The sequence below is a fragment of the Drosophila obscura genome, unplaced genomic scaffold (genome assembly GCF_018151105.1).
Source record: "Drosophila obscura isolate BZ-5 IFL unplaced genomic scaffold, ASM1815110v1 contig_4, whole genome shotgun sequence".
Lineage (NCBI taxonomy): Eukaryota > Metazoa > Arthropoda > Insecta > Diptera > Drosophilidae > Drosophila > Drosophila obscura.
The window spans coordinates 6,304,218-6,327,264 of NW_024542828.1; the positions used below are offsets into that span (position 1 = coordinate 6,304,218).

Below are 23,047 nucleotides of genomic sequence, written 5' to 3' on the forward strand. Positions count from 1 at the left end.
GCTCGCGTCTTCGGTAAGTTGCGTCTCATGCACACACGAAGCCTAGCAATTGGATCGTTAAAGCGACTGCGGGCTCGAGCATGTTTGAGAGCAGCTCGCGCACGAGCACAGCTGCTGCTGCTGCTGCACGCTGCGTTTGATCGAGCACGGCTCGATGAACGTCTCAACAGCAGAGATTTACTGTCGGCTCTCTGCTGCTTTCTGCTCTCGGCTCTCTGCAACAAACCACAGCACAAATACAACATAGCCGCTGCATAAAACACTCGCATTCAAGGGGTATTATAACTCTCGACTGATAAGGCAGGCAACGACAACGACAACGAAGAGTATCGAGCGAGCAAGCGAGCCAGCGAGCAAACAAAAGCCCAAGGAAGTCAAAGTGCAATGCAGCATAAAAAATGCAGCATTGGGAAGGAAGTGGAAACGGCTGTAGATGGTGGGGGGGACAGGACAGAGAGAATGCACTGCACTGCTGCTGCTGCTGCTGCTGCGAACAAGAGCAGACGCGTCGAGTGCATTGACAGCTGACAGCAAAGAGGCTGAGCAGCAGAGGCTCCAACTTATGCATACGAGTACGAGTACGTGTATGTGTGTGTGTGGATGGGTTGAGAACCATGTCTTGGAGGGGGCAGGGATGGGAGGGGTATCTCCCGACAGGGTTGCTTGCTGGCTGCCTTTCTTTTGCAAAATTGCTTGTTTACTTCAAAGCAAGCAATTCGTGTAGTATCAGCTGCGTCATGGCGCAAAACAATGCTGTCACTTGGGCGTCCCCATCAGGCAGGCGATGGGTAACAGCAGCAGCAGCAGCAGCACAACACAAAAAAAAAGGCCATGAAAGAAGCATGGGGGGAGTGCTGCTTGAGACTGAGCACTGAGCACTGGGAGACTTGCCACCGGGAGTTGCTGCTCCTTCGACGTTTCCCGAGCGGATATTGCTAGGGAAATTGATTGAAAGTTTGAAGCATCTAAAAAATAATGGTAATGAGATTGTTTTGCTTGCCAGCACTCCCGGCACCACTCTCCCACTCTCCCACTCACTGCTGCTGCTCACATGGCAAAGAGAGATTGTTAAAGGGAACATATCAGCGTCCCCAGAGCAATAATTATAAATAGTGTTCCAGAGAGACAGACAGAGAGAGCGAAGGAGAGACACAGAGAGAGAGAGAGAGTCTGTCTGTCTGTCAGTCAGAGTCAGTGCCGATTAAGCTTCAAGCCTCGATGCGTTTGCTTTGTGAATGCTCTGTCAAATGTTATAAATATGCCTGCATTATGCGCCTCGATGCTGATGAATGTGTCGTCCAAACTCTCCCTGTCCCACTCCTCGCTCTCCCTCACCCTCACCCTCACCCTCTCTCGCTCTGTCTCTCTTGAGAACTGCAGATTGTGGAGAGTGTTCTCCTGGTTGACCTGGTTGGATCGAACGAACAGCGTAGCGTGGCTCTACCTTCCCGCTGCTGCATAACAAATGGCCAGCAGATAACAATGGATGATGGGGCACAACAAAAGCATTGGCTAAAGAGAGAGCGAGAGCAAAAGCAGCGTTGAGAAGGGTTCAGTTCAGTTCAATTCCGTTCCGAAGGGTTTGTTCAAGTGCCAGTCAATGGCAGTGGCAGTGAGTACAAAAAGAAAAAAGAAGAAAAGTTTGATTGAGTCCTGCCAGCACCAACCTGAGATGAGATGAGAATGAATCGATGATGAAGCTTTATGATAGAGAGAGATTTCTATATAGCACGAAATATGTATTACAGTTAAGCCACTGGGAAAAATAAGAACAGAAACAGTCATTAAAGTTACTCCAACCACCAGCCACCACCCACACCCACCCCTGGCCCCACAAAGCAGACGCCGAGAAAGATGTTTAATTGAGCGTAGATTTTCACAATTTTTAATTTTGGCAAATCTGTCAGTAAAACGAGCGGAGACAGAACAGACAGCACAGAGACAGAGACAGAGACAGGACAGATGGGCGGCCACATAAATTACGCCGGAAGGAGAGTCCAAAACCCCACCCCACCCCCATCGTTCTGTCACGACTACAAAGTGACATATGAGCCAGGCCCACCAGCCAGTGGTCCAAAAACGGAGTCCGTCCGGGGCGCCTCGTTATATTTTTGGTGCGCGCTGCAATGGCTGCCAGGGCATGGCAGGGCAGGCCAAGGGGTCGCGTCGCAGCTTCATTTGCTGCCTGTCTCGCTTACTTTTCTCGTCCTTTTTCTTTTTCTTCTTCTACTGATTTCCTTTTCCTGTGTCCTGTTTGTGTGTGTCTGGTCTGGTCTGGTCCGTATGTGTGCCTTTTTAATTTTACAGCCAGCGAAACAAAGTAACGCAAATACTTTGTAGGAGCCAGAAAACTAGGAAGGAAGAGAGGGGAGAGAGAGTCAGTCCTTGTCAAACATGACCATTGCCATTGCCAAGCCACAAATCCATGTAATGTCGCTGCTGCCTGTCTGTTGTGCTGCTGCCTTCTTATTTCTCTTAGATCTACGCTTCGCTGCACATGCAAACGTTTGCCAAAAAAAAAGAAAGAAAAAAAAGAAAAAAAAAAAAGAAAAAAAGGAAACACACACACACATACATACCAAATAACTCATACAGTGCTGTCGTCACTTGTCCTCCACTCTCGGGGAGGGGCTGTGTGTGTCCATTTGAGTGCACAATTTGAAAAGGCTACTTGCCTTCTTGGGCAGCGCAGAGTAGAGAGCCCCGGGGGCCATTGCATTGTCAATGTCTCTGGCTCTGTCTCTGTCTCTGTGTATCTATCTATGTTTTGTGTCTAGATTTGTGTTTCTGTCTGTGTGTGCATTAAAATTGTTGCAAAATTGCAGCAGCAGTAAATGGACAGCCTTGTCGCTAATGGGGCAGAGAGAGACTGCATCTATGTATGTACATACTTCCAGCGAGTGCACTGTATATGTATATGAAATATTCTCCTTTTCTTACTGCACTGCTAGGGAATGAGGCAGCAGTAGACTGTCAAAATCAATAGGCAGGGCCAGTCCCATAGATTTTTCAGCTTCGTTTAAGGTCCTCAAGCCCGCAACAAACAAGTCGCAGTTCGATCGTAAACAACGCGTGGCGAACCCTGACACGATCGAACATGTCTGATGCGGCATTCATCATTTTCGTTTGAGCGCAGCTGAGCGGCGCAAAGGTCCTCAAGCCCGCAGGAACAAGTCGCAGTTCGATCGTTAAGCAAAGCGAAGCGAGCCCCGACACCATCGAACATGTTTGATGCTGCAACCTGTCGTGTCGTTTGGGCGCATTAAAATATCTGTAAATCCCCAATAATCCGAACCCACTTATGTATTTATTATAAGAAAAAACTACTCGTCTTTAGTTTTCATTGAAATTTTTGTATGGAGTTTTATTTTTGGTTGAGTTCTTCATTCAGTTGCTGTTGTTGTTCATTCAGTTTTTTTTTCTTTCCGTCTCTTTATCTTCCTCTTTTATTGTATTCCTTGTATTTTTCTCTTTTGGATTTCTTCATTGGTTTTGTGGGTAGGGGGGGATATTCAGGGAATCATGGGGATCATTTCGAGTGCTTAATCGTAACATACATTTATAATTCATTTATCGAGTACATATATGCTTGAATTATTTTTTTTTGTTTGTTATAAACTAAATCTTTAATCTTTATTTTACAATTATATTTATCTGTGTGTGTGTTTTATACTTAAATTTTTTTAGATGCTAGAATTAGCTACACTTATCGATAGGTTCATATTTCATATTATTTTCCTTTTGTTTTTGTTTTTTGGAAACACTTACATGCAGAATTATACGCGTAAATGTAGATGGATTTCTTATGTGATATAAATATTATGTGTGTGTGTTTTGTGTTTTTTTTTTTTTCCATTTCTAGTTGATGTAAGAGAAATCACTTTTATGTTTTATTAATTTTTTTTTTTTTGGTTTTTCCATTTTGCTAGAATTTGAAATTACATTTGACCCTTTTGGGCTTACAGCTTTAAACATTTTCGTTTAAACATTTAAAATGTAACAATCATTTACATGGTGCATTCATTTATCTCTCTGCCATTTTATTCTTTTGCGTTGAAACATTGATTTATACACATTTTGAAGGAGACAAAGAAATAAGTAATATACATTTTGATATATAGTACACATACATATACATATAAATGCAATTTACAAACAACAGTTTTTTTTTCTTTTTTTTATTGTTATTTTATGTACTTATACTTTATTTTCTTTTACATTCCAACGAAATATTTATAGTCTTCTCTTTTTGTGTTTTTTTTTTTTTTTTGTATTTTGTATTTTGGGGAGTGTGGAGTCCATTGCATTGATGAATGGTGCCCTGCTAATTTACATTCATTTTGCGGGTTTGATTTTTGTAAAATATACAGATATATATAAATTTGATTTACGATTTTGCTGTTGTTTTTGTTGTTGTTATTTTTGCCTATATACACGATTTAATACTTGGTATTTTCTCTTTCATTTTATGCACTAAGCTAATTTGCAGCTAATTTGTGTGTGTTTGTGTGTGTGTACCATTAGATTTTCGAATAATGTAATTTATTTTCAATATAATTGCCAAGAATTGTTGCTTTTGCTGCTCTCCCTTAATCTCTGGTTGCCAGTGAGCTTTCGTTTGTGTGTATGTCTGTGTGTGTGTGTGGTTGTGTGTTAGTCTATTATTTAGTACAAGTGTCTATATGTTAGTATAATTTACTAGATTTATGCCTTTGTTTTTGAGCCTGATTTGCCATAAATTGCTACTCCTTTGGGTCTGACATTTACATTTACAAACATTTACAAACATTTTTATGGAAAGTTCTCTCAGATCAGATCAGTTATATTTGTGTGTGTGTGTTTGTATGGAAAAATATGTTGTGTATGTATGATAATGAACTGTTTGTTCATTTCGAGTACTTACTGTAAGGAAGGAACATTCTTCTCTCTGCTGCCTGACTGCTGCCTGCCTGCCAGCTGCTTGCTGCACCCATCATCATTATCATTTTCTATCTCTAACCAAAGATAAATTTAAAAAGCTGCTATTTTAGAGGCAACGAGGCTGCACTTTAGTCACTGTTTTGTTGCCCCTTTTGGCATAAAATTTCATACAGAAAAATTCAGAAAAATTATGATCTGCTATTATCGGCTGGCCCCAGCATCATGTAACGTGTAACAGCCGTAGCTACTTTTTTTTTGTTTTTGCTTTCAGTTTTTGACAAATTTGTGTTTTGTGCAATTTATTGTGTGGAATCGAAAATGAATTGCCATAAATTGTGCAATGCAAAAGGCAGTATACGCCGCTCCGCTCTTCTCTGCTCTGCTCTAGGTTGGCTTTCTATTTTCGTTAATCAATTTTGATTTATTTATATGGCTGTGTGTGTGTGTGTGTTTTATGCCTCAAATATTTACTGCACTGCACTGCACTGCGTTTTTCCAATATAAATTATAATCGGCTGCTCTGTCTCTTTAAGGGAGAGAGTCTCACAGTTTGGGTTTGCTGATGCTGCTGCTGATTCCCTTTATTTTTTTTTTTTGGTTCAATTCAATTCATTTTATTTAATTCAATTCGTTTTGGCAACGCTTAAGCCTAGACACAAACCACAAAGAGCTCAAGACTTATATAACTAACATTTAGGATGTGTGGAGGAAGCTAGGGAGGGAGTTAGGGTTCTGGTTCGGGTTTGGGTTTGGGTTTGGGATTGGTGTGTGGAATGTGCTTAAACACAGCTCTCCTGCTGCGAATACATGAGCGGTGTGCGCACTGTGACTATCTCACGCGAATAGGACTTGCCCCCCACGCCCGACAGCCCGGAGAGTGAGCTGCTGGGACTGGCCACCGCCGCCGTTGTCGATGCCAGTCCGCTGCTGTTGCTCGAGACGAGCATCTGGCCATGGACCAACTGCTGCTGCTGCTGCTGCTGCTGATGCTGCTGGTAGGATGGCGGCATGGGCATATTGCCAGCTGGATGATGATGCTGCTGCTGCAACTGTTGCTGCTGTTGCTGCTGCTGCATCATTTGCATCATCGAAGCGGAGTTTTGGGGTGCAGCTGCAGCCCCCTGCCCCTGCTGCTGCTGTTGATGATGATTGTGTGGCAGTGTGTGATAGCCACCGGGATGGGAGGGTAGCGTGTACATTTGCACCGTGCCCGGCGACACGGTCGATGGAGTGCCATGCGATCCCGGCGATGAGATGCATGGCGGAAAGACGACGCCACCAGGTCCAATGCCAGTGTCCACCTGCATCTGCATCTGCATTTGCATCTGTCTGTCACTTCCGGCCGTGGTTGCACCTACTCCACCACCTCCTCCGCCGCGTGTCTTGTATGCGTCGATCTGCGCGTATATCGTTGGCTCCTCAAAGTAATCGTAATCGTATGTGGGCGGCGGAGCGTGCTGATGCGGATGCTGCATGCCGCCCGCATTCGGTTTGTGTCGCTGCAACGTTGCCGTTGCCGGTATGCTGGGCAACAGCTTGCGCATGCTAGAGCCATGCGGCAGAGTGCCGCCCAGCACACCCACGCCCACACCCACGCCCACACCCACGCCCTGGCCCTGCTGACCCTGCTGCTGTTGCTGCTGCTGTTGCTGTGGCTGGCCCTTCTTGGAGTTGCTAGTGGCAGGCACCTGATTCAGCGACAGCTCGGCATAGTGCAGCTCATCGTCCTGCAGAAAGTGTAGGAGAAAAGTGTAAAGAATTTTTTTCTGAATTTAATAAGTAAAGTACTCCTGGGCCAAAGTACAGTCGAAACTACGCTAAGAATCTCAAGAATCTCTACGCTAAGAATTTCCATTGAAAAACCCTCCACTTGAAAGTTGCCAACAAAATTTCACTTTATTTCAGAAACTTACACGAAGCACTTTGAACCCGTTCCTGGAAACCTGCTGACCCGCAAAAGTGTCTCCTCCCCTGCTGCCCCACCCCCACTCAGGTAATCATTTAGTTAAGCAATAATCAAGACTTTTTATACCGAAGAAGAAGTAAAAGATTTAATCCCCCAGCCGCCAAAGAAAATCAAAGCATTTGTCATGGCAATGTTTTCCTTTTCAACTTTTCCACAACGTGAGGGGTCATGGGGGTATGGTCGGGCGATCTGTGTGTGTTCCTCTCTACCTACACAAGAGTTCGTCATAGAGTAGTTCGACTGTAATTAAAACTTTTCGTGGCCGAAAAACTTTTGATGATGACAGTTTTGCGCTTGCCACCCAACTGGCACCCAACTGGCACTGCCTCTGCCTCTACCGCTGGGCTTACCTTGCTGCTCTGATAGGTGCCACTGTCGTTGGAGTTGTTGGCATTGTTGGTGGCACTGCCGCCGCCAACGTTGCCAGTGCCAGTGCCAGTGCCACCGGATGTTGAGCCTGGCTTGCAGCTGATTTCCACCTCGCTGGTTGTCGAAAGATGTCCCGATGGCGTTTGTGTTGCTGATTTTTGTTTATATTCACCATCCACTGGAAGGAGAAACAGACAGAGATAGAGAGAGAGAGGGAGAGAAAGCAAAACGACGAACGGTTGGTTAGTTCAAAAAGTTTGAGCTGGTTTTTAGCCCACCCCGCACCACGCACCGCGCACCACGCACCCCTCACCCCTAGCACTACACTCCACCGTTTTTTGTTGCTGTTTTTGTTAAGTGGCAAGGGCAAAGTTTTGCCGTCCGAGCCGTACCGGCGATGGCTGGGCGATGCCCCTCAAATCTTTTGCTGATTTTCGGTAGCAAGTTTTCCATCTTCCTTCAGGTTCAATTTTCCTGCCCCAACCCGAGCCCGCACACTGCTGGCTGCTTGTTCAATATTTTTTTTTTTTTTTTTTTGGCCATGAAATTGCTTTACGTTTGGAAAATTGATTAAATTGTTGTGCTGCTTGCTGCCTGCTTTTGCTACTGGTTCTGCTGCCTGCCTGCCTGCCTGCTTTCTGGAGTTGAGCTCCTGCTGCCGCTTGATTTCTTGATTGCCATTAATCAAGAACCAAAAGAAACGTGCAGTGAGTGAAATTTGTGCTGCCTGCCCTGTTGGCCCTTTAAGCATCCGCTTGTTTCTACCATCACAGCCATCAAGATGATGCCGCTTTAAGGCAACCAGCAGGAGTAGCAGCAGCAGCAGTAGCAGCACTCGACTGCAGACACATGAGCAAACAAGCAGCCTAACCGATGGCACGAGGCATGACAGCAATTAGCTGTCATTTAAATATTTCAACACTGGCAAAACAGCAGCAATGCAGCACAAAAATGCAGGCAGCCAGTGAGACAGCAGGAGCACAGCCAGTCAGCCCTTCTTCAGGAGTGTGTGCTGCCCTGTTGTTCCTGTTTGTTTTGGGCCTGTCAAATACATTTGCATAAAGGGCTGCCAGCAGCACCAGCAGCCTTAAGCCTTAAGCCCCAATGTACAGCTCCATAAATTGCAAACAGAAGTCGTCGTCGTCGTCGTCGGATGCCCCAGACACATTCATCTTGAAGCAGTTAGCCCCCCTCCCCGCCGTACTTACCCTCATTGTAGGGCACAACATCGGGATTCTTCTCATCGTACATCTCCTCCGAGTGACTCAATGGCAATGAGATTTTATCCTTAATTTGTAAATTGCCCGGACGTGAGAATTTCGCATTGGGATGTACAAATTTCTGCTGCTGTTGATGCTTGTGCGAGCGCAACTTCAATGCGGCAATTGTGCCAATGCCAATGCAAACGATGGCCACCAGTATGCCCACAAAGATGCCAATCGAGAGGATCGGTGTTAGCTCAAAGTTATCGGGACTCTGGGCGCTGCCCTTGTACGAGGTGAGAGCAACTGCAAAACATTGCAAAAATAATTGCATTAAATAAAACAATGAAGATGAAAAATCGTAAAATTCAGAAAAGAAAACAAAAAAATTAAAATCAACATAATATTATGCTTAACATTATGCGGGGACAGCTACCAATACATTAGCATAATATTTAACATAACACACTTAACATGGAGTAATTGCCATAACATAACACACTTAACATAGAGTAATTGCCATAACATAACACACTTAACATGATCAGGTACGTTACAGCTTACGTTAACATTACATTAACATTCCCATAGATCTCTGCTTTGGTTCTCTGTCGCTGTTCTCTGTTTCTCATCTACCTCCTCTGTCTATTGCTCTGCTCTTACTTTTTCTTGTATCTTTGATATGCCTCTTGCATTCTCCTTTTTTTGTGCTCTCTTTGCCTGCCTTTGCTTTCAATCAATGCCAATCAAATGCAGAGTGATATTCCCAAGAGGCCAATACTTTCAGCATTAATTTTCAGCATTTATCCTTTTTTGGTCAGGGCATTTAAACTTTGACTTTTTACCAAAGATAAATTTTCATTCCTCTTTACATTTCCATCTCCGTTTTCTTCCCTCTGCCGGACTGCTGCCTGCCTGCTGCCAGTCTGTTGTTTGCTTTGCACTTTTCTGTCTGTCTGTCTGTCTGTGTAGCTGTCTGTGCTCCGCCTTCTTCTTCTTCTTCGTCGTCTTCGTCTTCTTCGCCCTGTGACTTTATGAAAAATTGAAATGTCGGCTCAAGTTGTTTACACAAAATGTGACTCTGTCCCACAACCTTTTCCACCAAAGGGAAGACAAACGAAACGAAACGAAAATAAAAAGAAAAGGCAACATAAAACTCTTGTCTGCCCTCTTTATGCCGTTTTGGCTCTTTGGCTAATTAGCATTACAATTTGCTTTCTTCGTTTAGAAGCCCAAACTCGGGCGGCGGCCAGATTCTACCCCACTAAAAAACAATTCATTAATGCTAATCATTTCAGATTTTTTGCGCTACTTTTGTGTGTGTGTGTGTGTGTTTCGTGCATAAAATTTTCTTCGTCGCTTTGCATTTTCCTTTTTTTTTTTATTTTATGTTTTTTTTTTGGGGCTTTTCCTTTAAACTGCAGCCGGGACGAAAGTTTTGTGTCGCAGAATTTACAATTCATTGAGCAGTTTAGCGTAATTAAATTGCGAGGTGGCATAATAATCATAAAGCCCCGCGAAACAATCTTTAGAGCAAAAAGGAGGAAACTGATACGGACGACAGAGACAGGGACAGAGAGGGAGAGAGAGAGAGCGACCCACTGCAAAGTTATGCAGTTTGTGGGAGAGCGAGAGAGCCAAAATATTAACATAAAAAATGCATAAAAAGCAAAACGCACGCGCCGCTCAGAATGCATTAAATATTCATAGGGAAAGCGGTGGGGATTCTGATTCTAATTTTTATACATATTTTTTGAGTTTTTGCACTTACCCGTCTGCTTTTCAGCGGCCTTGAGGGTATAGCCATCGAGGGCCACCGCATCGCTGCGTCCACGTCCATTCACAGCATAGACATAGATGCGAAACAAACGGCCCGCATCCAGACCCGTTACGGCCAAGGCCGCAAACTTGGCACTGATGTTGGCCTGTAGCTGGCCGCTATGCTGATCGTAGATTTCCATGAGGAACCATTGACGCATGCCGCCATCGAAGCCTGCAAAAATAAGCGGGGGGCGAGAGTGGGCAGTGGGCACACTCTGATTGTATAACTTGGCACGAACTTGGGATTATTTAGCATATTAACTCAGGATTTGTATTGGTGGCGGTGTGGTGGGGGGGTGGTGACTGTGGTGGGGCTTTGGTGGAGGGGTGTGGGTGGTCTGTTGCTTATTAAGTAGTTGCTGGAATTGACTGTACTGAGTGTTCCCTCTGACCGACTGTGTGTTTTATGCTGATTCCGATTCAGATTCAGATTCCAATGCTGTTGCTGGTTTTTGAAGGATTTGTTATGGGCAAAAGGTAAAGAAAGATTTATTTATGACTCTGAAATGACGCTTATCCCCAGCGACTTTTGTAGCTGGACTTTTGCTTTTGCTGACATTGACTTTGATTTTGATTTTGATAAAATGGAATTACATTACAGACAAAAGTTATTGTGACAACAACTTTTTAAGCTCGCGATTTGACTGAGAAGTGAAACAAGTTTTGCGAAGCTTTGAAGAACTTCGTTGAATTGGTGTGGAGAGGGAGGGGAAATTGTGGAGTGTTTATAGTCATTCGATGGGCTGTTTAATACGAAATGAATGTGTAATGAGAGATGGATTTTTAAAAGAGAAAATACAACTGTAGCGGCTTAACTTTCAAGCACAGATAATCTGTTCATTAGCAGAAGGACTTTTCCTATGTTTTGTATAAGTTTTTTATTTATTATTGAGTAAAATTGTTTTTAAATAATTGCTAAAGACTTGGAATAATAATAATACTAATTTAGAATAGCTCGCTAAAAAGAGTTTAATTGTTAAAGCAATTTAAAAGCTTTTCCATATCTTTGTCACATTTTTGTGGCAAAATCAAAGTGGTTCAGGTCAGCGGCTCTAACAGAGCTCTAACAGAGCCACAGTGCAGTCTGTTATTGCTCTTCCTTAGCAGCATCTTGCCACTTTACGTTAACAGTCTGGCCGTTACAGCGCACTGTTACCGATCGGTGTATTGTAAGCGCTCGCTGTTACCGCTCTCTGAGAGCGCTGTGAGATCGGCTCGGTCTCCAGGCGACTCTCCACACGGATCTCAAAGCACTTACACCATTATGCACCCCCTCCTACAACAATGTTTAGAATATTTCTAAGCAACTGTAATATTATTTCCACTAGCAACTAATTCTTTCAACAAATTAATTCCACAGTAAAAGGTTGCACTTAACCACATGCAACTAAATATCTATTACATGTAAGCCTCTCACCTCATATTCCCCACTTCATTTCCAAAGCTCTTTTTTCGAATTTCCAGCTCCTTTTCACTGCTTTCAGCGCACCCAAAAAAAAAAAAATAAATAGAAACTACCAGCAGCGAGCGTCATCAAGTGTTTAGCTACGACCCTTGCCCAGAGCCTATGAAGTACTCCACTCATAATTGAAGTGCCTTTAACCCTTGACCTCTCAGTCCCAACCAAAAAAAAAAAAAACACGCTGTGTGTGTGTGTATTTAAAGTAATCTAAAGTTACATTTTAAATGCCATTTAATAACGCCACAAAAGAACTCTGACCCCACACAGTGCACCCACTAGAGAGTGGGTGTGAGGGGTGTTTTTTCTTCATTTTTGGAAATGGATGGGGAGCGCCTTATGCCCAAAAAAGCAGGCTAATATCCCTGGCTGCTGGCCGCCTTTTGCTTAGCTTTTTTGACTGCTCAAATGGCACTTCATTGTAGACACAAAAGCCGACTTAAAACACTTAAAACGAAAAATGTTAAAATATTTTGTAATAAAGGCAGGCAGCGGCAGTGGCAGTGGCGGTGGCTTCCACTGAAAAGGTTTTCTCTTCTCCAAGCCAAGTGCGGCTGGCACTACTTGAGGCAGGACTCGAAGCAGGGAAATTGTTGTTGTTGTTGCTATTGTTGTTGGGGGAAAATGTTTTATATGTTGGCTATGAATTTAGCCGCTTGCTCCACAAAGGAAAAAGGGCCCACACCGCCCACGAAATAGAGTGAAAAGAATGTGGCTGGGCTTGGGCTTTGCTTCAAAGGCAGCCGTCATTGTTCGCTGTCCATTCTCTTTGCCCTCTTTGCCTTATTCCTCTGCTTTATCCCTTTTTTAGGGGATCTCTCTCACTCACTCACTCTCTCTGCCTGTATCCTTGTCGTTGGCGGCCATTTTGTGCGCACTTTAAAACGTTTAGCTAATGAAATTTTCCTCAACAACAGAAAAAACTTCATTGTAATGGGTTAATTTTATTTACTCGTCTGCTACCAGCAGCAGCAGCAGCAGCAACAATGGCAACAGCAACATTGGAGTAAAAATAATAAAGCAACAGAAAGGAGCAGCAGGGGAAAAACACAGCGGAAAGTGGGCAGTGGGCCCAGATGGGGGGGGAGTCTTAGGGCCAAGCAAAATGTTATAAACTGAAATTTTATTATATTAAACCGACGCTTGATGAGTTTGGTTAGTTGTTGTTTTCCCCACCCCCCCGAACCAAGAAGAGAAAGAAAAAACAGAGCAGCAACATCAGCAGCAGCGGGAGTGGCGGTGGCAGCGGCAGCGGCAGAAGTTGTCTTCAGCTTTCAGCCCAAGTTCCGCAGCCAGAAGCGGCCGCGTCGCGTTGCCCGCACATTGAATTCAATTCCAGAGTCCAGAGTTGAGTTGGTTCTGGGGGGTTTCTGGCGGTCTCGGGCGGTCTCGGGCTCTGGGTTTTGCAGTTTGAATTTGAGTTTGAGCTGAGGCGACGGGGCCATGTCGAGTTGAGTTGGCCAAGAGTTGCGTGCTGGCTTATTAAAGTCGAAACGTGCACCAACCGCACAGCTAAAGTTGAGTTATTATACAAAACAAAAAAACCGGAGTGGGGATATCCATAGATGATAGCCGAAAATCAAAATACCCTGCAGGATTTCGTAGATTTCTTAGAGGTTAAGGGCGCGATAGGATATCAATTTGGATACCCAAAAATTGCATTATTATTGTTATTCGTATTATTGGTTAATAAAAACAAACATAAAATGGGAATTGTTTCTTTTAAAAATGAGCCCAAAGGCTACCAATTTACAATCCAAGTAATCTCTAAGACTGCGACAATTTTTCAATACATTTTTTTGTGCAGACTGCAAAGAATTGTTAGCTGCTTTGCACAGCAAACCTCTCCCTGAAACAATGGCAACTCTCTCTAAAAAAGAGCACAAGAAACGACCAAACGAGAGTCCCTCGCAGCAGCGCAATGGCTGGGCGGAAAGGGGCAGGGCTGATGGCTAGCATGGAGCACGGGTAGTGGGTGGACTGTGTGAATGTGGGGTGTGGCACATCAGCAGTCGTTTGCCTTAATGTAAAGTGCAATATAAAAAGTATCGCATTGTGCGCTAGCCCAACGCCGCTTCCACCGCTGCTGCTGCTGCTGGTGCGGCTGCTGGTGCTGCTGCTGCTCTTGTGTTGTGCTTAAACAACTTGCGTTAAAGTTTTAATGATGCTGATGACTATGATAATAATGTGCAGCCACTAAATTAGCAGCCCGCGGGGGTGTAGCGCTGGTGTGGGCGGGCCCCCGATGCCGTAATAAGGCGAACAATGGCAGGGAGAGAGTGAGCGAGAGAGCGGTAGATGGGGCGGCAGCTTAAAGTCTGCACCCTGCACAGTGCATACGTAATGATATACTAAAGTTTGCCCATCAAGTATACGCACTGTGAAAGCTCATTTGGGTGATCAGATAGAATCACTGAAAAAATAGAGAGAGTGCCTTAGAGAGAGAAGAGAAAGTTAAAGTGAAAAAGAAAAACGAAATGTTCTTTTAAGGGTTAAATTATGGCATATTTTCCCATTGAATATTCAAATGTTTCTTGGAATAATCCAAAATAATTTACAAGGCAAGCAATTCTATTGAATTTTCGACTCTCTCTTTTTTTTACATTAGTTCTGGGAAATTTGTAAGCAATATTTAAACACAATTAAGGCATCCAAGGCAGCCAAGGCCGCTTCATTGGGGCTACCTTTTCTACTTTTCTACTGGTTGGCTAGCGTTTAATTTAATAACACATTACGTAGACGCAGTGTTGTACCGCAGCAGCAGCAAACGGTGGCAGGGTAACCCAAGAGCCAATGCCAATTCCAATTCCACTTGAGACAACATTTAGCACAACAATTGGCCGCAGCAATTGGTGGCAAAATTATTTGAGCGGCTTAAAGCCACTACAGACGGGACGAAGGAAATGACTTGAAAGGAGAGCGTAGAAAAAAAACTGAAGCGAATGAAAAGAGTAGCCGGGAAAGAGCGCCATTAAGTATGCAGTTATTATGCGCTTTTTGTTGCACTTTGCAGCTGGCAGTCAGGCAGTCAGGCAGGCAGCGGCAGTCGCCTCGTTATGCTGCACTTTGATTTGCTTTTGCTTTCGCGCCGGGGACTACTGTGACTCTGTGACTTGCAGCAGCAGCAGCAGCAACAGCAGCACTCAAGGGCTGCATAAATGCATCATAAGCTGATGCCCAGAGTTGCCCTGCAATTTGCGAGGACATTTGCTCTCGTGTCTCTCCTCTCTCTCCCTGGCTGGCTTGCTGCAACTTCAGCGCGAACTTTGAACTGTGCTTTCTGCTCTGCTGCAATTTGTGCTGCTTGCTGCTGCTGCTTGCTGCTTATTTTGCGCTTTGCTGGCATTTTTCTGTCTTTGCATTTGCGCATAAAATATGCGAATTGAATTTGTATTTAAAGTTTCACATCGCTTCTGCCATCCCGTACTCGAGAGTTATCCTCTGGCTTTGGCTTTGCCTTTTGCCGTCTTTTGCCTGCTTTTTGTTTTTTTTTTTTTTTTTTTTTTTGCTTCTTTGGCAGCAACTTGCATAACAAGCCAAAACATTTTGTATGTACAAATTTGCGCTTAACTTTCATGCTGCTCCGCCTGCGCTTGCCACTGCCACTCTGCCACTGCCACACTGTGCCACTTGAGTTCTCTCTTTTCAGCTTTTACTTCCACCAGCAGTTCATCGCTTGGTGCTTTTATTTTATTTATTACTGACTCAAAAATTTTTAACTGGAAACTGAACTGCAAAATGTACAACAGCAACATTATTTCTTCTGTTCTGCTGCTGTTGCTGTTGCTGCTGTTGCTGTGTTTCCTTTCTATTTTTATGCTTTCATTGCATTTTTATTATTATTTGTATCTGTGTGGAAAGGAAGTACACACACAAACACACACACAGACACACACATGCATGGCCAGATACATGTGTATCTGTGGATAGACATCTACGTAGATGCGCTGCCAAAGTGCACTTAAGTTGCTCATGTATTTTAAATGAGTCTGAAAAGCGTTGCAGGAAACTCAACATACAAAATACACAACTACATTCTGCTGCTGCTGTAAAAAGGATGCCCCCTACCACCACCCCACCAGTCCCCTCTCCAGTTCCAGTTCCTTTTCCTGCTTCTGCTTCTGCTTCTTCTTTTGACCATTGCCCCTTTGCCTTTTTCGGCCATTGATTGGCTCATCAACAATTATTGGAACAAGAACCGCAACCAAAAACAGTAAAAAAAAAAAAAAATGCCAACAAATTGCCTGGCAATTTGATGTACGACTGCCTCTCTATATGTATGTATATATGTATGTACTTCTGTGTGAATGTATATATCTCTGTGTGTGTGTGTATAACTCACCTTCGATGCAGTATACCTCCAGGGAATCGGACGTCTGATTGACCACCGTACAGTTGGTGGGCGCTTCCGGTTTGCCAGCGGCTATCAAATGGAACACACAGGGCTCCTTCTGCTGACCCACATTGTTGTCCGCCCAGCACATGATGGTGCCAAAGTCCATTTCCTGCAACAACAATAAAACAGAAAAAGAAATACAGAAGAATATATTGAAAAATAGTTGAAGCACAGTTTGAACAGGCGGATTATTGATGGGGTTGACATGGGGCCGGAGTGGAGGGAGCGGTGAGGATTTCAGTGGGGCGTTTTCAGTTCATCAATCTGTCAAACGATTTATGCGGTGGCAACAACAAAAGTTGTTGGCTGAGATTGTGGAATTTGTTTGTATCTTTTATATTTATTTATTTATATTTATTTTATATAGTTCTTAAGGATTTATAATTTAAAAAAACATTATATTTATTTATTCTTTATTTTATTTTATTTAATTATTTATTTATATTTATTTTATATAATTCTTGAGGCTTTACAATTTAAAAAACATTATTTATTCTTTATTTTATTTTATTTAATTTAATTATTTATTCATATTTATTTATTTTTTTAAATTTAATTATTTATTTCTTTTACTTTATATAATTCTTAAGGCCTTTAAATAAAAAAAAAAACATTATTTTTATTTAATTTATTACCATTATTTATTATTATTATTTATTTATTATTATTTTGTTGATTTTAATTTTATTAATTTAATATTTTAATTTAATATTAATAATAATTTAATATATTTTTTTTATATTCAACAACTAAATCAAAACAAACAACTAAACTTTTATAAATAACAATTTTTGTTGATGTAAAAATTAAAATTTATTTTTTGTTTACTTTCAGATCAATGGTAATTCCTTTTTTTATGGCTTAAAACATTCAACAGAAGAGAAAACACAACACAACACACAAGAAAACATTTAAAATTATTGCAATCTTTCATAGACATCTCTGTGGGATCTCTGTAGGATAAATATCCCTACATATGTATGTACGAACATCAGTATGAACTTAATTCATTAAATCAATATCATTGTTGGGTGTCAAGCAGTGCTCTCTGCCCTCTGTGATTGATCGCAGCTGTCAATAAGTTTTTCATTAATATAATTTCGTGTCATGTCAATACACTGTTGGGCTGGTGGTCGGTCCAAGAATGTGGAGGCGGAAGATGGTAGGCGGAATGCTTTTAATGTCCAAGAAGGCGGAAAAAATGCCCACCCGACAGTAAAAACAAATGAAGCATTTTCTGTGTGTGTGTGCGTGTTGTTACAACCGCCCATGCACACACACACACACACATCATCGGAGAACCCACATATATATCGTGTGTGGGGCAAGCATCGTTTGGCGAAAAGGGAAACAATGTTAACATGGCTTTAATGCCCCCTGTCCTGTGTCTGCTGTCTGCTCTCCACCATGTCTGTTTGTCTATATATGTATGTATGTATACAGCCAACCGTGTGTATCCTGTCTATTCCTGTGCTAAGTGGCCGCCTGCGGTCTGTCGCTCTATTCCATTGTTTGTCCCTCTCGTTTATTTGTTTGCATTTTGCCAAATGTTGTGCTAATGAAATCCTTCCTATTACGGTCAAGTGCACACAACCAACCACCCAACCACCCAACCACCCACGAAGCTAAACAGCAACAAGAACAAAAAGAAAAAATGGGGCAGCACTCCGCTTGCTGATGATTTGCATCGCTCTATGGAGATATCCAAACCAAGAGATATATATATAAAAAATATTTGAATGCCCCACACAAACCTGGCTGCTTAATCATTGGACTCTCTGACTGCAGCAGTGTGACAAAACATTCGCAACAATTGATTCGATTCACGGAGGAGGAGGGACATGTCACAAGCCCACGTATCTTTGTGTCTGCGTATCTCTTGTATGTTTACCTTTGTGTCCTTTGTGTCGTTGGGTTTACGGTTTGGTTCTGGTTCTGGTTCTGTTTCCGTTTCGGGTTGGCAAAGAATCAACGCACTTAATCAACTTCAGGCGACATGAACTCATTAAAAATTGAAATCACTTTCGGTGCACAGCAAAATGTCAACGCAAATTGCAGCTTATTTATCAGTCGGCACGCGTTTCATGGCAGGCCGTACGGCCGTACTTTGGCCCTTGGCCCTTAGTCTCTCCCTTAGCCACTCCCTTTTCCTCTACGCTACTCGTATCTTTTTTTTTCTGCTTTTTGTGCTGGGTGCGCGGCTGTCATTTTAATTAGGGCAACAAGAGAGAAACACAGAGAAAAATTACACACAGTTACGGATACAGATACGTACAGCGGGTGTCAGGCAAAGCGACTTTAATGGTTCGGCAGAAAGGAGAATCTTAAAAGTTGAAGCACTGATTGATTGCCCTTTTATGCACACAAAATGTATCTATGGATTCCTAAGCCCGAAATCGCTTTGACCTTTGGTTTGCTTCACTTCAAAGAACTTCAAACTGCTAATTAAAAGCTACATAAAATAAAAGGAAAATACCTTTCCATTTGGTTGTTTCCTTTACCCAAAAGTTACATACGTATGTGTGTGGGTATGTGTATGTGTGTGTGTGTGAGTGCGTGTATGCTTGTGTCTATGTAAGTGCTTTTGCCTTCAACAATTGAACGTGTTGAAGCAACGTTGAAGAGTGCTTGCGGGCGGGCGGCAAAAGTATTTATGTAAATTTGTGACAAATTTATGAAAATTAAAATATACTCTCATACATATGTATGTATATTTCAGCTAGGTGCCATGTGTCTATGTCTATGGCTGTGTTTGTGTCTGTGTCTGTGTTTGTGTCTTGTGTGGATGGTTATTGTGGTTGTGCTCTTCTGGTTATTGTTGCTGTTGCTGTTGCTCTGTGTGTAAAAGTGTTGGCACAAAAGGCGCCAACATGGCAGCTGCCAACACTGTGCATCAACACCAACAAACCAACAGAGACGCAGAGAGAGAGAGAGAGGGAGCGAGAGAGAGAGAGAGGATATGGCAATATAATAATAGAGCTGCCAGGGCCACAAGGCACATCCAAAACATACACACACACACACCCACAAGCAGCACTCGCACATAGAAATGCATAGAATTTTAAGTAATAATCAATGTAGGAAAAAGCATTGCATACTTTTTGGGGGGCGCACTCTGTTATAGTAAATGTTGGAAAAAGCATAGGCCAGGCCTAGTAGGGCTCTCTCCCTGTCTCTCTCTGGTGCAACTGTCATCATTGTAGACCCGACAATCCTTGTGATAATTTTTGCCTAAAGCAGAGACACACACACAGACACAGTGCCTGCAAATTTATGCCCATCTATTTATTATGATTATTTTATATTGTTTATTTTGTTTTAATGTTGCAGCAGCAGCCAGAAAAGGGTAAATATTGTTGCAGTTGTCAAGCGTAGCAGCAGCAGCAGCAGTAGAAACACAAACAAAATCCATAAAATATGAGAATACACTCATACACACACACACACATATGTACATATATGTAGATACGTGCGTGCCTGCGTGCGTGCGTGAGGCTAAGAATCTAAAGTTAGGGGACAGCTTTTGACAAGACATTGCATTCTCTGTGCAAAATATTATTATTTATGCATTTTAATTAAAAATCCAAACATTTAAGTGACATTTTAATACGTTTTTTTTGTTTGTTGTTGTTGTTGGCCAGTCGACACGATAGACTGAAATATGTATGTTCTTTGAGGGAAATATTTGAGAAATTTATATGTCCGCAGGTCGCCTGCCTACGCAGAATAAAAGACTTGTTGGAAGAAATTCCCAACCAAACAGCAGAGTTTTGGATCTATTAAAATAAAAATCAAGAAATAGATGATGAAAATTATGAAATAAATAGATAAATAAATATATGAATAAAATAATAAATGTATAATAAAAATAACACATAACACATAAGATTAAAATAATATAATTCCCATCTAAATCCAATAAATGAAATATATACATACATATATAAATAAATATAATATATAAATATATATAAATAAAATCAATTATATAATCAAAATAACACATAAAACTAAAAGAATATAATTTCCAACTAACTATAATAAATGAAATAATGAAATAAATAATGAAAATGATCAAATAAATAGTTAAATAAATATATAAATAAAATAGTAAATATATAATACAAAATAACACATAAGATTAAAAGATTAAAATAATATAATTCCCATCTAACTCCAATATATGAAATAATGAAATAAATGATGAAAATTTTAAAATAAATAGTTAAATAAATATATAAATAAAATAAATAAATATTTAATAAAAATAACACATAGGATTAAAGGAATATAATTTCCATCTAACTCCACACACTTTTCAGCTACCCCCTTGGTTGCAGCAAACCCAAATTAATGAGAAGTTGTCTCTGGCGACTGCCTTTGAGCAAATCACACACACACAGAAATCAGAAAAAATTGGGCAAAAAAATGGGGAAGAAAGGCAACAGGAAGGATGGAACGAGTGAGCGAGCAAGGGAGCGAGTGAGCGATGTTTGAGCTGCGATTGCGGAAACCGGAAACAGCATATATGACAACAGAACGGAAGGGATTTTTCATATTCAATTGAGCTAAATGATTTATGTGATTTGCGAGTATATATATGTACATCTGTGTGTGTGTGTGTGTATGTATGTGTGTTCGTCCAATCAGTTCGCCCGTTGTCCTTGTCGGGGTCGGAGTGTTTGTGAACGGAACTCATTTGAATTCCGTTTGACTGTGGCTTTGGACTGCACAAATTTATTCGTTTGATCGCTGAAATGTGAGCCTGTGTAGCTGTCGTCGCCAGTTTGATTAGTTCCTATGCCAAAAATAAAGGAAAGAAAAAAAAACAGCAGAGAATGTGGCAACGAAGAAGCACCGCAACATTTTAAACTGGGTCAGCTATGCACACAAAAAAAAAAAAAAGAAATAGAGGGGGAGAGAGGAAGAGAAAGTGAAGCCCAACCAAGCCAAGCTCTAAACCATCTGGGGTGCAAAGGAACTTGAACAACTGTGTTGAGTGCCTCGCTCGCTGGTTGTTGCTACACGCCTCCTGCCTACTGCCTCCTACCATTTACAGCATCTACTCCTCGCAGTTGTTTGCCACTGCTGCAGCCATTATGGGGCAGCCCTGTTGGCTTACAAGCGACACAGACCTACACAGTCGCAGTCGCAGTCCCAGTACCAGCACCAGTCGCAGTCCCAGTCCGAAAAAGACTTAACACGTTTGTGGTCAGACATTGAAATGTTGTAGGTGGCGAGGCAGCAGCTCCAAATGAAGCCCCCAAATGAAAGATCTGCTCGGGTGGGCTGGAACAAATCAGTGGACAGGTCTTGAATGGGATTTGTACCGCAAACTGTGCAGTTTGTAGGGCTGTAAAGTATGGCAGAATATGTAGCACCCATGCACATATGAAAATGTGCGAAATAGCTCCAGTAAAAGTCACTGAAAAATGAAGAAACACTTCAAATAAATCAGGCATAATTTCTGCAATGCTGCAGAATAATAAAAAAAAATGTCAAAAACGTATCTTAAAAGACGATACTGCTGACTGTTTGCCCGTCTAAGCTGCAATGAAAATACCTATGAAAAGCCATTGGAATGGCTGCCATCTGCTCTGCTCGCTCCTATGGCTTGCCTCTGCACTTGGCTGCAATTTCGTAGAATGGCTTCTTAATTTGATCACCTACTCACAGACTCTCTTTCCATTTGCAGTTTTACATTTGACTTTGTTTTGGCAGAACATAAAAATTTACAACAAACAAAAAAACAGTAGCAGCAGCAGCAGCAGTGAAGACCTGCTGCCTGCCTCTGTAGCTGCCACTGCCACTGTGCCAGTGTCTCTGGCCAGATGATGATGATGATGGCCATCATGAGGAGGGGATATGATGCTGTCCCAAAAACACGCATATACACGGCATGAGCTGGGCATGTGTTTTTTTTTTTTTTTTTGTATTCATTTATTTTTTTAACTCTAGCGTGGCTTACAACTAGTAACAATAACAATAACAGTAAGGGTGGTGGACAGGAGGGTGAAGGGGTGTAGGGGTCGTGCGTCGAGCGGTACTGCCGCAAGGCATTGCTTCGCCATGAGCTGGGCATGTGTGTGTGCCTGTGTGTGTGTGTGGCTATGAGAATGCAAAAACTGAAACTGCAAAAATAGTCGACACTGCTGGGAGACGTGGAGACTGTGTGCAGCCTCTCATTGATGGCCCAATTTGCTTGGCCAATTGCCGGGGAGGAGCGTCAAAAGTAGCAATCGCCAATGGACATTTTTTTTGGCTATTAATGCGAGCAATGTTTGCCGATGGCGAATGCACAGATACCCCCAGAGAACAAGAGAGAGGGGGAGTGAGTAGCAGTAAGAGTGGCAGAGAGGGGGAGAGAGAGCGCCCTTTATCTGCTTGATTTGCTCCACCCCCCTCCCAAATGAATGATAACGACTCACTCATATAAAAGTCAATGGCAAGTGGCATTTACTACACAATAATTTCACTGGCTTTTCCTTAGCTTTCTCTCTTCCTCTCGCTGCCTCTCGCTGCCTCTCTGCCTCTTGCTGTTGTTTTTTTTCCTATAACCTTTGACATTTTGAGCTGTTCGATGATGATGTTCCTTCCATGTTCCATGGTTCCATGGTGCTGCCTGCTGCTGGCATTGGATTTTTTAATTAGAAAGCAGTGCTAATAGAATTTTTAATTAAAATTGCTTGACTGCCGCCCGGACATGGACACGCCTCCATCCCAGTTGTCTCTCTCTATCATGGGGGCCCTGCACCCAGTCCAGCCCAGCCCAGCCCAGGCCCCGTTTCATGCACCCCCCCCACACTCCCGTCATTGGCCCACACTGACAACATGACACGCACACAGGCCAAAACACAGCAAATATGTTGCCGCCTATTAATTAAAATTTTTTGCTATTCAATAAAACAACACAC

At 42.4% G+C, this 23,047-nt stretch overlaps 1 protein-coding gene across 1 annotated transcript in view; it reads right to left on the reverse strand.

Moving 5' to 3' along the window:
- Positions 1-5,287: 5,287 nt before the first annotated feature.
- LOC111065717 overlaps positions 5,288-23,047 on the reverse strand; it is a 76,314-nt gene continuing 58,554 nt past the window's right edge. The window contains exons 12-16 of the mRNA XM_022354081.2: positions 16,080-16,242; positions 10,229-10,450; positions 8,464-8,763; positions 7,237-7,433; positions 5,288-6,647 (exon numbers count right to left, since the gene is read on the reverse strand). Coding sequence (XP_022209773.2) covers positions 5,700-6,647; positions 7,237-7,433; positions 8,464-8,763; positions 10,229-10,450; positions 16,080-16,242 — 1,830 coding nt within the window. The 3' untranslated portion in view covers positions 5,288-5,699. The remainder of the gene's footprint in view (positions 6,648-7,236; positions 7,434-8,463; positions 8,764-10,228; positions 10,451-16,079; positions 16,243-23,047) is intronic.